At 51.0% G+C, this 13,326-nt stretch overlaps 1 protein-coding gene across 1 annotated transcript in view; it reads left to right on the forward strand.

Annotated features, from left to right (window-relative positions):
- Positions 1-13,326, forward strand: part of LOC129023011 (glutathione hydrolase 5 proenzyme-like) — a 44,086-nt gene that overhangs the window by 21,606 nt on the left and 9,154 nt on the right. The window contains exons 3-7 of the mRNA XM_063662892.1: positions 3,021-3,157; positions 3,521-3,711; positions 4,132-4,238; positions 4,370-4,539; positions 4,679-4,789. Of these exons, the coding sequence (XP_063518962.1) occupies positions 3,021-3,157; positions 3,521-3,711; positions 4,132-4,238; positions 4,370-4,539; positions 4,679-4,789 (716 nt within the window). The remainder of the gene's footprint in view (positions 1-3,020; positions 3,158-3,520; positions 3,712-4,131; positions 4,239-4,369; positions 4,540-4,678; positions 4,790-13,326) is intronic.

Below are 13,326 nucleotides of genomic sequence, written 5' to 3' on the forward strand. Positions count from 1 at the left end.
GGACCTCGGCAATACCTTAGCCCCTCTGAGACTCAGCTTCCCCACGTGTAAGCAGGCTGCCTGGGCACGGGGTGTGTAAGCAGGCTGCCTGGGCACAGGGTGTCCCAGGTGGATAGAGCCACCTGTTCTTTTCTTGGATTCTCTTAGTAGCCTCTGGGTAGGGGACGGTGACCCTGAGAGCAGGATGTGGGTCTCCTAGAGCCCAACAGGGCCCTTTTTCTCAGTTCTAAGAGTCTCTGTCTCTTTGGATAAACTGTGCTGTTTTGTTGTTTGGTTGTTATTTTTACTTATTTCTCTTTTTATTTTTAGTTATTTATTTATTGTGAGATGGAGTCTCGCTCTTTCACCCAGGCTGGAGTGCAGTGGTGCAATCTCAGCTCATTGCAGCCTCCACCTCCCGGGTTCGAGTGATTCTTATGCCTTAGCCTCCTAAGTAGCTGGGATTACAGGCATGTACCACCATGCCCAGCTAATTTTTTTTTTCCCGAGACAGAGTCTCGCTGTGTCACCCAGGCTGGAGTGCAGTGGCGTGATCTCGCCTCACTGCAGCCTCCTGAGTAGCTGGGATTACAGGCATGCATCACCACACCCGGCTAATTTTTGTATTTTTAGTAGAGATGGGGTTTCACTATCTTGGCCAGGCTGGTCTTGAACTCCTGACCTCAGGTGATTCACCCCCCCTTGGCCTCCCAAAGTGCTGGGATTACAGGCATGAGCCACCATACCCAGCCAACTTTTATCTTTTTAGTAGAGACGGGGTTTCATCCTGTTGGCCAGGCTGGTCTTGAACTCCTGACCTTAATTGATCCACTTGCCTCAGCCTCCCAAAGTGCTGGGATTACAGGCATGAGCCACTGCACTTGGCCTTTAATGCTGATTTCTGAGATCTTGTTGCACCCATCACCCAAGCAGTCACTGTACCTAGTGTGTAGTCTTTTATCCCTCATCCCCCTCCCCTCCCACTCTTCCCCTTGAGTACCCAGAGTCCATTATATCATTCTTTTTCTTTTTTTTAATTTTTTTGAGATGGAGTCTCACTCTTGCCTAGGCTGGAGTGCAATGGTGTGGTCTCAGCTCACTGCAACCTCCTCCACCTCCTGAGTTCAAGTGATTCTCCTGCCTCAGCCTTCCACTAGCTGGGATTACAGGTGCCCACCAGCATGCTTGGCTAAATTTTCTTGGTATTATTAGTAAAGCCAGGGTTTCACCATGTTGGCCAGGCTGGTCTTGAACTCCTGACCTCAGGTGATCTGCCTGCCTTGGCCTCCCAAAGTGCTGGGATTACAGGCATGAGCCAGCATGCCGGACACCATTATATCATTTTTTTTTTTTTTTTTTTTTGAGATGGAGTTTTGCTCTTGTTGTTCAGGCTGGAGTGGAGTGCAATGGTGCAGTCTTGGCTCACTGGAACCTCCACCTCCCGGTTCAAGAGGTTCTCCTGCCTCAGCCTCCTGAGTAGCTGGGACTACCCATGTGTGCCACCATGCCTGGCTAATTTTTGTGTTATTAGTAGATATGGGGTTTCATCATGTTCTCCAGACTGGTCTCAAACTCCAAACCTTATGTGATCCACCCACCTCAGCCTCCCAAAGTGCTGGGATTACAGGCATGAGCCACTGCACCCAGCTGAGAATGGGGCACTTGTGCATGAGAGTCCTCTCTTCATGGCCTTTCCCTGGCTCTATTTTTCAGAGTTTTTTGTTTTTTGTTTTTGTGTTTTGTTTTGAGATGGAGTCTTGCTCTGTTGCACAGGCTGGAGTGCAGTGGTGGAATCTCGGCTCACTGCAACCTCTGCCTCCTGGATTCAAGCAATTCTCCCACCTCAGCCTCCCCAGTAGCTGGGATTACAGGCACCCACCATCATGCCTGGATAACTTTTGTGTTTTTTGTAGAGATGGGGTTTCACCATGTTGGTCAGGCTGGTCTTGAACTCCTGACCTCAGGTGATCTACCCACCTCAGCCTCCCAAAGTGCTGGGACTACAGGTGTGAGCCACTGTGCCAGGCCGCAGCTCTATTTTGACAATTTTCACAGCTTCTTCCCACTTCCAGTGGCTGCCAGCGTTCCTTGGCTTGTGGCTGCCTCACTCCAGTCTCTGTCTCCATAGTCATACTGGTTTCTCCTCTGTTCTGTGTGTCCTCTCCTCTGTGTGTCAGTCTTACAAGGACACTGTGATCACATTCAGGGCACATCTAGATAATCCAGGATCATCTCCTCTCAAAATCTTTAACATACTTTAGGCCAGGGGCAGTGGCTCATGCCTGTAATCCCAGCACTTTGAGAGGCTAAGGAGGGTGGATCACTTGAGGTCAGGAGTTGGAGACCAGCCTGGCCAACACAGTAAAACCCCATCTCTGCTAAAAATACAAAAATTAGCCAGGCATGGTGGCACATGCCTGTAGTTCTAGCTACTCAGGAGGCTGAGGCAGGAGAATTGCTTCAACCTGGAAGGTGGAGATTGCAGTGAGCCGAGATCGCGCCACACACTCCAGCCTGGGTGATAGAGCAAGACTCCCTCTCAAAAAAAAAAACAAAACACACACACACACACACACACACAAAAGGCTGGGCATGGTGGCTCACGTCTGTGATCCCAGCACTTTGAGAGGCCAAGGCAGGCAGATCACTTGAGGCCAGGAATTCAAGGCCAGCCTGAACAACATGGCTAAACCTCGTCCCTGCTAAAAATACAAAAAAATTAGCTGGGCGTGGTGGCGACCACCTGTAGTCTCAGGAGACTGAGGCACAAGAATCACTAGAACCTGGGAGGTGGAGGTTGCAGTGAGCTGAGACCACGCCATTGCACTCCAGCCTGGGCAACAGAGTGAGACTCTGTCTCAAAAAAAAAAAAGAAATCTTTAACATACTTTTCCACTTAAGGTATTAGTCACTCTTGTGCCGTATAAGGTAATATCCACAGGTTTTGGGAATTAGGATGTGGGTGGATCTTTCCGGGGCAGGGGGCAACATTCAACCCATTACATAGGGTGACCCCAACCTGTGTCCCAACCCCTCTCCAGGGTTCAACTTCTCAGCAGAGTCTGTGGCCAGGCCTGAAGGGAGGGTGAACGTGTACCACCACCTTGTGAAGATGCTCAAGTTTGCCAGGGGGCAGAGGTGGAGGCTGAGGGACCCTCGAAGCCACCCAAAGCTCCAGGTGAGGTTGCTGAGGTTTCTGGGCTGGTGGGCTGTCCTCCTCCCCTGCTGAGGACTTGCATGAAAGGAGGGTCAGGCCTGGCAGGGGGAGGTTAGAGGGATATGTATGTGGTTCTAGGCCAGGGCAGGAATGAAAGGGATCCCAGGGTGGTAGGTACAGGGGTCAGGTGCAGGAGTGGCACCATATCTCAAAGGACCTGGAGGGTGAGCAGAGTCTAGACCTAGCTGGGCTTGAGGGAGGCCTGGCCACAAGGTAGAGGACAGACTGGAGTTGGCCCCCATGGGGGCTGAGTTCATCCTGCCCTTGGATCTGGGGATCCCGCCTGGTCCCTCACTGACCCTGCCACCTGCCCACCCACCCCAGAATGCCTCCCGGGACCTGCTGGGGGAGACCCTGGCCCAGCTCATCCGCCAACAGATCGATGGTCAGGGGGACCACCAGCTCAGCCACTACAGCTTGGCCGAGGCCTGGGGCCACGGGACAGGCACATCCCATGTGTCTGTGCTGGGGGAGGATGGCAGCGCCGTGGCTGCCACCAGCACCATCAACACACCGTGCGTAGGACCTGGGGGAAGGTGGATGGCTTCACTCCTCCTCTCCTAGACCTGCACTCCCCCAGCCCCATGTCCCCTCACTTGTCCCCATAAGGCAGCACCTTGCTTTTGCCCTTTTTCTCCTCCTCTATTTCAAAAGAGGCCCCCACCCCTGACATCTCTGGCTGGAAAGGCTGCTGCTGGGGTGGCCCCGACCCAAGATTTAGCTGGGAATGGGAGGCATTACTCAGAAAGGTACCCTGATGTGGGGGCACAGGTGGGTCTTTGGGGACCCCTCCTGGGTGGTGCCAGGGAGAAAATAGGGGCTCCAGCATGCTTCGGGGCAGCTGTAAAATGAGGGGGTCCTGCAAGGCGTGCAGGGCAAGTGGTGTCTGGTGGGAGCCCCGGGTCCTAGCCCAGGCTCTGCCTCCACGGCTGCAGCTTTGGAGCGATGGTGTATTCACCACGGACAGGCATCATCCTCAACAACAAGCTCCTGGATTTATGCGAGCGATGCCCCCGGGGTTCCGGCACCACCCCCTCACCTGGTGAGAACAAGGCTTCCCACCCGGGGTCCACAAGGGCCCCCCGCCAGGGGAGAGGAGGGAGGGGGCTGGGCTGGGGCTGCATGCTAACCCCTGGATGGGTCACTGCACTCGCCAAGCCGCTGTTTGCTCAGCAGTGAGTGGAGACAGGGTGGGTGGAGCTCCCGGAAGGTGCTGGCCCCCAGTTCCAGGCGAGCCTTCCCCGTCCTCCGTGGTGCCCTCCATCTTGATCAACAAAGCCCAGGGGTCGAAGCTAGTGATTGGCAGGGCTGGTGGGGAGCTCATCATCTCTGCCGTGGCCCAGGTGAGTCTGGGGGTCTCTTGGCTCGAGTGTCTCCTCTCTGGGCAGCATACTGTCTGACTCTCTGTGGAGTGGGGATGTGAGGGCTGATGTAGGGTAGCAGGTACCCCCTTTCTCCCTGCAACCCTCATCTCTCCCCCAGGCCATCATGAACAAGCTGTGGCTTGGCTTTGACCTGAGAGCGGCCATTGCAGCCCCCATCCTGCACGTCGACAGCAAGGGCTGTGTGGAGTACGAGCCCAGCTTCAGCCAGGTGAGGCTGAGGTCCGAGCTGGATGCCTAGGGCAGAGCCCACTCCCCAAGTCGTGCTGCTCAAAGCCACCTGGGAGGAATTCAGTCACTGAGATTCTTAGGCCAGGTACACTTCAACTTTGGGGGCATAGGAATTGGGGACCTTGATCGGTGAGGCTGTCAGTGGCCTCCAGGTCAGTTCTGTGGCCTCCAAGACAGAGAGCAAGGTGTTGTCTACACTGTTCCCAGGCTGAGGATCTCAGCATCTTGGTCTCTGGTCTGTGGTTGATGCCGTTTTTCAGACGTGAGTTTTCCTGGCTGGGGCCTCTCAGACTCTCCCTCATGGTGACTTTTTCCTTGTGTGATTTGTAACTTATATTTGCAACTTTATTTGTGAAAGAGGTTGTTTTTCCTGTGGCAGTCTGTAAAGTGATTTTCTTCTGGGGCACTAGGGCATTGGTGGTAATTTTTACTCTCTCTCTATCTATCTGTGTGTGTGTGTGTGTATATATATATATATATGTATATATATATAATTTTTTTTTTTGAGACAGCATCTTACTCTGTTGCCCAGGCTGGCGTGCAGTGTTGCGATCACAGCTCACTACAGCCTTGACATCCTGGGCTCAAGTGATCCTTCCTCCTCAGGCTCCCAAGGAGCTAGGACTACAGGTGTGTGCCACCACACCTGGATAGTTTTTATTTTTTTGTTTTTCGTAGAGACAGGGTCTCTCACCATGTTGCCTAGGCTGGTCTTGAACTCCTTAGCTCAAGCAATCTTCCCACCTTGGCCTCCCAAAATGCTGGGATTATAGGCATAAGCCACCATGCCCGGCCTATAAACATTTTTTTGATTCCCCACAGAAGCCCATGGTGCAGCTCCAGGGGCTGAATTCTCCTGGCTGACTCCCTCTCCATCCTTAGACAGAGACTCAGCTTCCTCGGAGCATCTTTGGGTTGATGGATGCCCTTTGTTAGGATCTATTTAAAAGATTGATAGTGGCTGGGCACAGTGGCTCATGCCTGTAATCCCAGCACTTTGGGAGGCAGAGGTGGGTGGATCACGAGGTCAGGAGTTCGAGACCAGCCTGGCCAATATGGTGAAACTTTGTCTCTACTAAAAATACAAAAAAATTGGCTGGGCACGGTGGCGCATGCCTATAGTCCCAGATACTCAGGAGGTTGAGGCAGGAGAATCACTGGAACCCAGGAGGTAGAGGGGGCAATGAGCTGAGATTGTGTCACTGACTCTAGCCTGGTCAACAGAACAAGACTCCATCTCAAAAAAAAAAAAAAAAAAATCACACAATTTATAAATTGAGAAAGGAGTCTTTTTTTTTTATTTCTTCTTTTCTTTCTTTGCTTTTTTTTTTTTTGAGACAGAGTTTGCTCTGTCATTCAGCTGGAGTGCAGTGGTGCAATCATGGCTCACTGCACCCTTAACCTCCTGGGCTCAAGCCATCCTCCTGCCTCAGCCTCCCAAGTAGCTGGGACTACAGGTGTGCAACTTCACACCTGGCCAATTTTTAAAATTTCTTGTAGAGACAGGGTCTCACTATGTTTCCCAGGCTCATCTTGAACTCTTGGTCTCAAGCCATCCTCCCTCCTTGGCCTCCCAAAGTGCTGGGATTACAGGCTTGAGCCACTATCCCTGACAAGATTTATTCATTTTTTTTTCTCCAACTTGTATTTTAAGTTCAGGGGTCCATGTGCAGGATGTGCAGGTTTGTTAAATAGATAAACACGTGCCTTGGTGGTTTGCTGCACAGATTAACCCATCACCTAGGTATTAAGCCCAGTGTCCAGTAGCTGTTCTTCCTGAAGCTCTCCCCCATCCCCTGACTTACTTTCCTTCCTTCCTTCCTTCCTTCCTTTCCTCCTTTCCTTCCTTCTTTCCTTCTTTTCTTTTCTTCCTTCCTTTCTTTCTTCCTTTCTTTCTTTTCTCTCTTCTTCAGAGTCTCACTCTGTTGCCCAGGCTGCAGTGCAGTGGCATGATCTCAGCTCACTGCAACTTCTGCCTCCCAGATTCAAGCGATTCTCCTGCCTCAGCCTCCCAAGTAGCTAAAATTACAGGGATGTGCCACCACACCTGCCTCATTTTGTGTTTTTAGTAGAGACGGGGTTTCACCGTGTGGCCAGGCTGGTCTTAAAATGCTGACCTCAAGTGATTCGCCTGCGTTGGCCTCCCAAAGTGCTGGGATTACAGGTATGAGCCACAATGGCGCTTTTATTTTTTATAAAGGGTTACAGCCTGCAGGGTGGCCATCCGCCACTTTCAAAAGCATAGCTTCTGGCAGAAACCAGAGATAGGCACATCTAAGGAGGAGAGGTTGGGGCAGGAGCTGTATGCCGAAGGGGTTGGCTAAACATAAATATTCAACATATTGCAGAAAGAGCTATGAATATTCATGAAGGCAGAACTGACACATGTATTGAACAAACATGCATGTAACATAGGACCCATGTTCACCCGTAGGTTGGAGACAGTGGAAACTTAACATTAAAATGTATTACAAGGCTGGCCCAGTGGCTCATGCCTGTAATCCCAGCACTCTGGGAGGCCAAGGCAGGTGGATCACCTGTCAGGAGTTCAAGACCAGCCTGGCCAACATGGAGAAACCCCAACCCTACTAAAAATGTAAAAATTAGCCAGGTGCAGTGGTGGGCGCCTGTAATCCCAGCTACTTGGAAAACCAAGGCAGGAGAATTGCTTGAACTCAGGAGGCGGAGGTTGCAGTGAGCCGAGATGGTGCCACTGCACTCTAGCCTGGGTGACAGAGCGAGACTCCATCTAAAAAAAAAAAAACCATAAAATAAAATGCATTACAATTAGGCCCCATCTGTCAAAAGATCTTTTCAGGGCCTGAAGGCCTGCAAGTGAGCAGGCTCTGAAAACCAGCCAGAGCCAGTTCATGGTCAATGGTCTCTTATCAGGAGAAAGTTAATTAAATTGGTCTCTTGTCTGGTCAGAGCTGTAGTTATGGCTGGAAGAACAGGGGGTCAATAAGTCGGCATCTGTGAGCTGGATGAGCTGCGAAGTGTATTAATGTTGCTTCAGGCCGGTGCTTGTTGCTGCTGGAGAAAAAGGAAAGCCTCATTGCTGTTAGAACATAGTTTATTCTTTAAGTGCAGGGTGCATGAATTAACCCTTGCCTGGCTTGGCCTTGGGTCCTCTTTATAATTTGGTATCTTATTGCTACAGAGTCTGTTCTGTCATTTTTTTGAGACAGGGTCTGGCTCTGTCACCCAGGCTGGAATGCAGTGGCACGATCTTGGCTCACTGCAGCCTTCGCCTCCCTGGCTTAAGCCATCTTCTCAACTCAGCTTCTCAGGTAGCTGGGACTACAGGCACAAACCACCATGCACGCTGTCATGCTCAGCTAATTTTTTTTTTCTGAGACAGGATCTCAGTTTATCACCCAGGCTGGTGTGAAGTGGTGCAGTCTTAGCCCACTGCAGCCTCAGTCTCCTGGGCTCAAGCAATCCTCCCACCTCAGGCCCCCAAGTAGCTGGAGTACAGGTGTGCGTCACATCGCCTGGCTGATTTTTTGCTTTTTTTGTAAAGATGGGGTTTCACCATGTTGCCCAGGCTGGTCTCAAACTCCTGGCTTCAAGCAATCCTCCTGCTTCGGCCTCCCAAAGTGCTGGGATTACAGGTGTGAGTCACTGTGCTTGGCCCTCATCCACGTTTTGAATGAAATGATTCTTTGTTGTGCGGGGCTGTCCCCACACTGCGGGATGTTGAGCAGCATCCCGTGCCTCAGCCTGTGTGATGCAGTACCACTCGCCACCACACACACCCACTCATGACAACCAAAACTGTCTCAAGACAATGCAACCTCCCCCTGGTTGAGAATGGCCGCTCTAAACCAACAGGCCCCTAACTTCCATAAACAGCTTTGCCAGCTGCAGGGCGGGTACATGGCGCTCTCTGGGGATCTCACTAGAGGGATCTGGAACTTCTGCCCCTCAGCTGGTTCCTGGGAACATCGGCTGTTCCTCCATCACCCCAAATGTGCCACAGAGGTGGTTTTAGTCTGCCTGGGCTGCCGTAACAAAAATACTGGAAAGTCGGGGGCTTATAGCATTTTCCAGAAATTTATTGCTCACAGCTCTGGAGGCTGGGAAGTCCAAGATGAAGGTGCTGGCAGATTTGATGTCCTGTGAGGGCCCGTGTCCTCATATATGGCACCTTCTAACTGACACAGTGGAAGAAGGTAGGAGCTATCTGGGGTCTCTTTTATTTAATTACTTTAGACACAGGGTCTCACTCTGTCACCAAGGCTGTAGTACAATGGCGTGATCATAGCTCACTCCTGTACCCAAGAGATCTTCCTGCCTCAGCCTCCTCAGTAGCTGGGACTATAGGTGCAGCCCACTATGCCTGGCTTCTGGGGTCTCTTTTATAGGGAGCCAATCCCATTCATGAGGGCTCTACCCTCATGACGTAACCACATCCCAAAGGCCTCACCTGCTAATAGTATCACATTGGTGATTAGCTTTCAACCTGTGAATTTTGGGGGCATAGTAGGTCCACCTGGATAGTCCAGGATAATCTCCCCATCTCAAAATCTTTTATTGAATCACATCTTCAAAGTCACTTTTGCCACATAAGGTCTAATCTTGGGTTCCAGGGATTGGGATATGGATATATTTGGAGGTTGTATGTGGGAGAGGGGCTGGATGGGGCTAATTCCTAACCTGGGCTTGACTGCGTGGCTAGAAGAGGTGGTCTGGCAGACTAGGAGGAAAGTCTGGGAGCAAAACCTGGCTCACTTTGAGATGAGGGGGCCAAGCCGGCCCACCACTTGGGCAGACCTGCCATCATCACCGACTCTCGTGGGCCGCTGCCAGAATTCAGGCAGATGCGAGACCACCAGCTTCTCCTGGGATCTGGCTTTGGGAGGCAGTGGAAAACAGATCTTTGAAAGCAGCAGGGCTGGGTCAGGGGTCCAGGGAGCAGAACTGGTGGGTTTAGAGGGAAAGGAGTCTCTGGAGTACTTCAGTGTGGTGGGATCCAGAGGCCGAACTCACACTGTCAGGGCCCTCCACGTGGTAGCCTCCCGCTAGATAGGCTCCCAGGCCATGATCCCAATGGCTTCAACTGAACTTCATGCTCTGCAGGGTGACAAAGCTTCTCCCCCTGCAGTTTAACCGAAGTCCCAGATCCAGCTCTCAATGGGGCCCCTCTGAGCAGTCTTCATGGGCAGGGGAGGGCTGAGGAGAAGTGATTGGCTCAGGTCTGTGGGGCCACCTTGAGAGCTGTTGGCGGCAGCCACCTATCCCAAACCTTGTGGGCCAAAAAGGAAAAGGGAACCAAAGGAGGGGGAGGCTGCTAGGCACAAACCTCAGGTGCCCCACGGTGGGAACCTGGCTCTGTGCTCCCAGACCACACCTGCGCCTGGGCCGGGGTGTTGGGACGCTGCCTGGAGCTTGCTTTGGAAGGCCTGGCCAGTCTCTCCCATCAGTGCCTCCCAGCGGCACCCACAGAGCATGATAACTTTGTCGCTGCGTATCGGAGAGAGGAAAAGGGGCTCCTGTTCCCCCCAGCAGGGATGCAACCGTGGCTCCGTGGTGACTGATTCTGACTCACCTGCAGAGTGAGGGTGCACTCCCTGGACCCTTGGCCACCCTGGGACTGCCACCCACCCGAGAAGGCTCATTCACCACTTGTGAACTGATGGATCTCCATGTCGGCTTTGGCCCAGCTGTTTGGAGTCTCAGACCCACATACCCGAGCAACCACCTCCAGAGCATCTGGACAAGGTGCACAGGCACCTTGGACTCAACATGCCAAATGGAAGTCAGCCCTGAGGCAGCTGGAAGCTCTGTGGTGCCCGCCTCACCTCCCTCCTGTGCTACTTGTAGAACCCTGCCTCTCCCCTCCAGCTGTATGGTTCAGCCCTGGCTCCACCTCCTTCTCTCCTTTCCGTCTTTTTGCTGTTGGCACCACCACAGTCTACTCCCCACTCCTAATGCAATAAGCTTTGGAAAATGCACATCTGACCCTGCCTGGAGGTAGTGCGGAGACTTCCTTGGTTCCTGGGGTCCTGGAGGAAGCCCATTCCTCTCCCTCCCTGCTCATCCCACCCTGGGGGACTTGCCCAGGCCCTGCCCCCACATCGATTCTGCACCACCAGCAGTGCCAGCCAGTGTGCATTCCCAGCCCAGCCAGAGACTCTTACAGCTGGCTCTTGAAACATCTTGTTACACAGAGGAAATCAACACCAAAAGGGTGGCATCATCAAGTAACACTGTAATCAGCACAGGTCAGACCCTAAAGGGTACAGCTAATGAAGGGCTCAGAGGAAAATTCATCGCTTAAATAGTTACATAGGAAATAAGAATCAAGGCCGGGCACGGTGGCTCATGCCTGTAATCCCAACACTTTGGGAGGCAGAGGCAGGCAGATCACCTGAGGTCGGGAGTTCGAGACCAGCCTGACCAATATGGAGAAACTACATCTTTACTAAAAATACAAAACTAGCCGGACGTCGTGGTGCGTGCCTGTAATCCCAGCTACTCAGGAGGCTGAGGCAGGAGAATTGCTTGAATCCGGGAGGCAGAGGTTGCAGTGAGCCGAGATCGCACCATTGCACTCCAGCCTAGGCAACAAGAGTGAAACTCTGTCTCAAGAAAAAAAAAAAGAAAAAGAAAAAAAAGAAAATAAGTATCCAAATAAATAGGCCAGGCACAGTGGCTCACACCTGCAATCCTGCAATCCCAGCACTTTGGGAGGCCAACGTAGGTGGATTACTTGAGGTCAGGAATTCAAGAGCAGCCTGGCCAACATGGTGAAACCTTGTCTCTACTAAAAATACAAAAAAATTAGCCAGGTGTGGTGGCAGGCGTCTGTGATCTCAGCTGATTGGGAGGCTGAGGCAGGAGAATTGCTTGAACCTGGAAGGCAGAGGTTGTATTGAGCTGAGATCGCACCACTGCACGCCAGCCTGGGTGACAGAGCAAGACTCCATCTCAAAAACAAACAGGCCGGGCGTGGTGGCTCACGCCTGTAATCCTAGCACTTTGGGAGGCCGAGGAAGGCAGATCATGAGGTCAGGAGTTCGAGATCAGCCTGGCCAGCATGGTTAAATCCTGTCTCTACTAAAAATACAGCAACCGAGTGATCAGTTGAGCCAAGGAGTTCGAAACCAACCTGGGCAACATAGTGAGACTCCATCTCCAAAAATAAACAAATAAATAAATAATCAAATAAAATATTAAGCAGTGTTTACAGAAAGAAAGAGAATATCTTTGTGACTTTAGAGTAGGCAAATGCTTCTCTTTTTTTAATTCTGTTTTTTTATTTTGTTGCATACCAAAAATTTTTCTTAAACAGGACACAAAAACTACTATAGAAGAAAAAAAAACGATAAATTGGACTCTATGAAAATTAAGAAATTCTATTCAACAAAAGACATCACTGAAACAGTGAAAAGGCAATTCAGAATGGGTGAATATTTGCAGAATCGCTTGATCCCAGCAGAGGTTTCAGTGAGCTGAGATTGCACCAGTACAACTCTAGACAGAAAATTCTTGTGCCATTTGACCAGCCAATCTACTTGTGTGAATTTCTCCTCCAGGTTAACCTGAATTTATTTACACAGTACAGCAGTGTTTAAAGAAGCAAAAGGCTGAGCACAGCTTCAATGTCCCCTAGCCAGGGGCTAGTTCCCTGAATTGTTTAGATTTTTTTTACCTTGCACACACAGTATTTATTTTCCACACTAATGAAAAAGGTAAGGCCATCTTTTTATACCTATGCCTCTGGTGTATTGTTACAGGGACTGTCGACCTAAAGAAAGAAACTGAGGCAAAATTAACATAGTTTATTTGGGCCAAGGTTGAGAACAATTGCCCCAAACACACTTCCAAGTTGCTTGGGGAGTGCTTCATTTGACCTTTGTTACAAGCAGTTTTTTCTTTTTTTTTTTTAGAGAGATGGTGTTGCCCCATCTCTATGTTGCCCAGTCTGGCCTCCAGTTTCTGAACTCGAGTGATCCTCTCAACTCAGCCTCCTAAAGTGCTGGGATTACAGGCATGAGCCACCGTGCCTGGCCCAGAAGCAGGTTTTTTTTTTTTCTTTTTTTTTTTTTTGAGATGGAGTTTTGCTCTGTCGCCCAGGCTGGAGTGCAGTGGCGTGATCTCGGCTCACTGCAACCTCTGCCTCTCGGGTTCTAGCAGTTCTCTGCCTCAGCCCCCCGAGTAGGTTACAGGTGCCCACCACCACGTCCAGCTAATTTTTTGTATTTTTTAGTAGAGATGGGGTTTCACCATCTTGGCCAGGCTGATCTTGAACTTCTGACCTTGTGATCCACCTACCTTGGGCTCCCAAACTGCTGGGATTACAGACGTGAGCCACCATGTCCGGCCCCAAAAGCAGTTTTTTTAAAGGCAAAAGAGGATAAGGAGGACGGGCATGGTGGCACACACCTGTAATCCCAGCACTTTAGGAGGCCGAGGCAGGTGGATCACCTGAGGTTGGGAATTCGAGACCAGCCTGGCCAACATAGTGAAACCCCCAACTCTACTAACATACAAAATCAGTTGAGTGTGGTG

Source organism: Pongo pygmaeus, chromosome 23 (genome assembly GCF_028885625.2).
Source record: "Pongo pygmaeus isolate AG05252 chromosome 23, NHGRI_mPonPyg2-v2.0_pri, whole genome shotgun sequence".
Classification (NCBI taxonomy): Eukaryota; Metazoa; Chordata; class Mammalia; order Primates; family Hominidae; genus Pongo; species Pongo pygmaeus.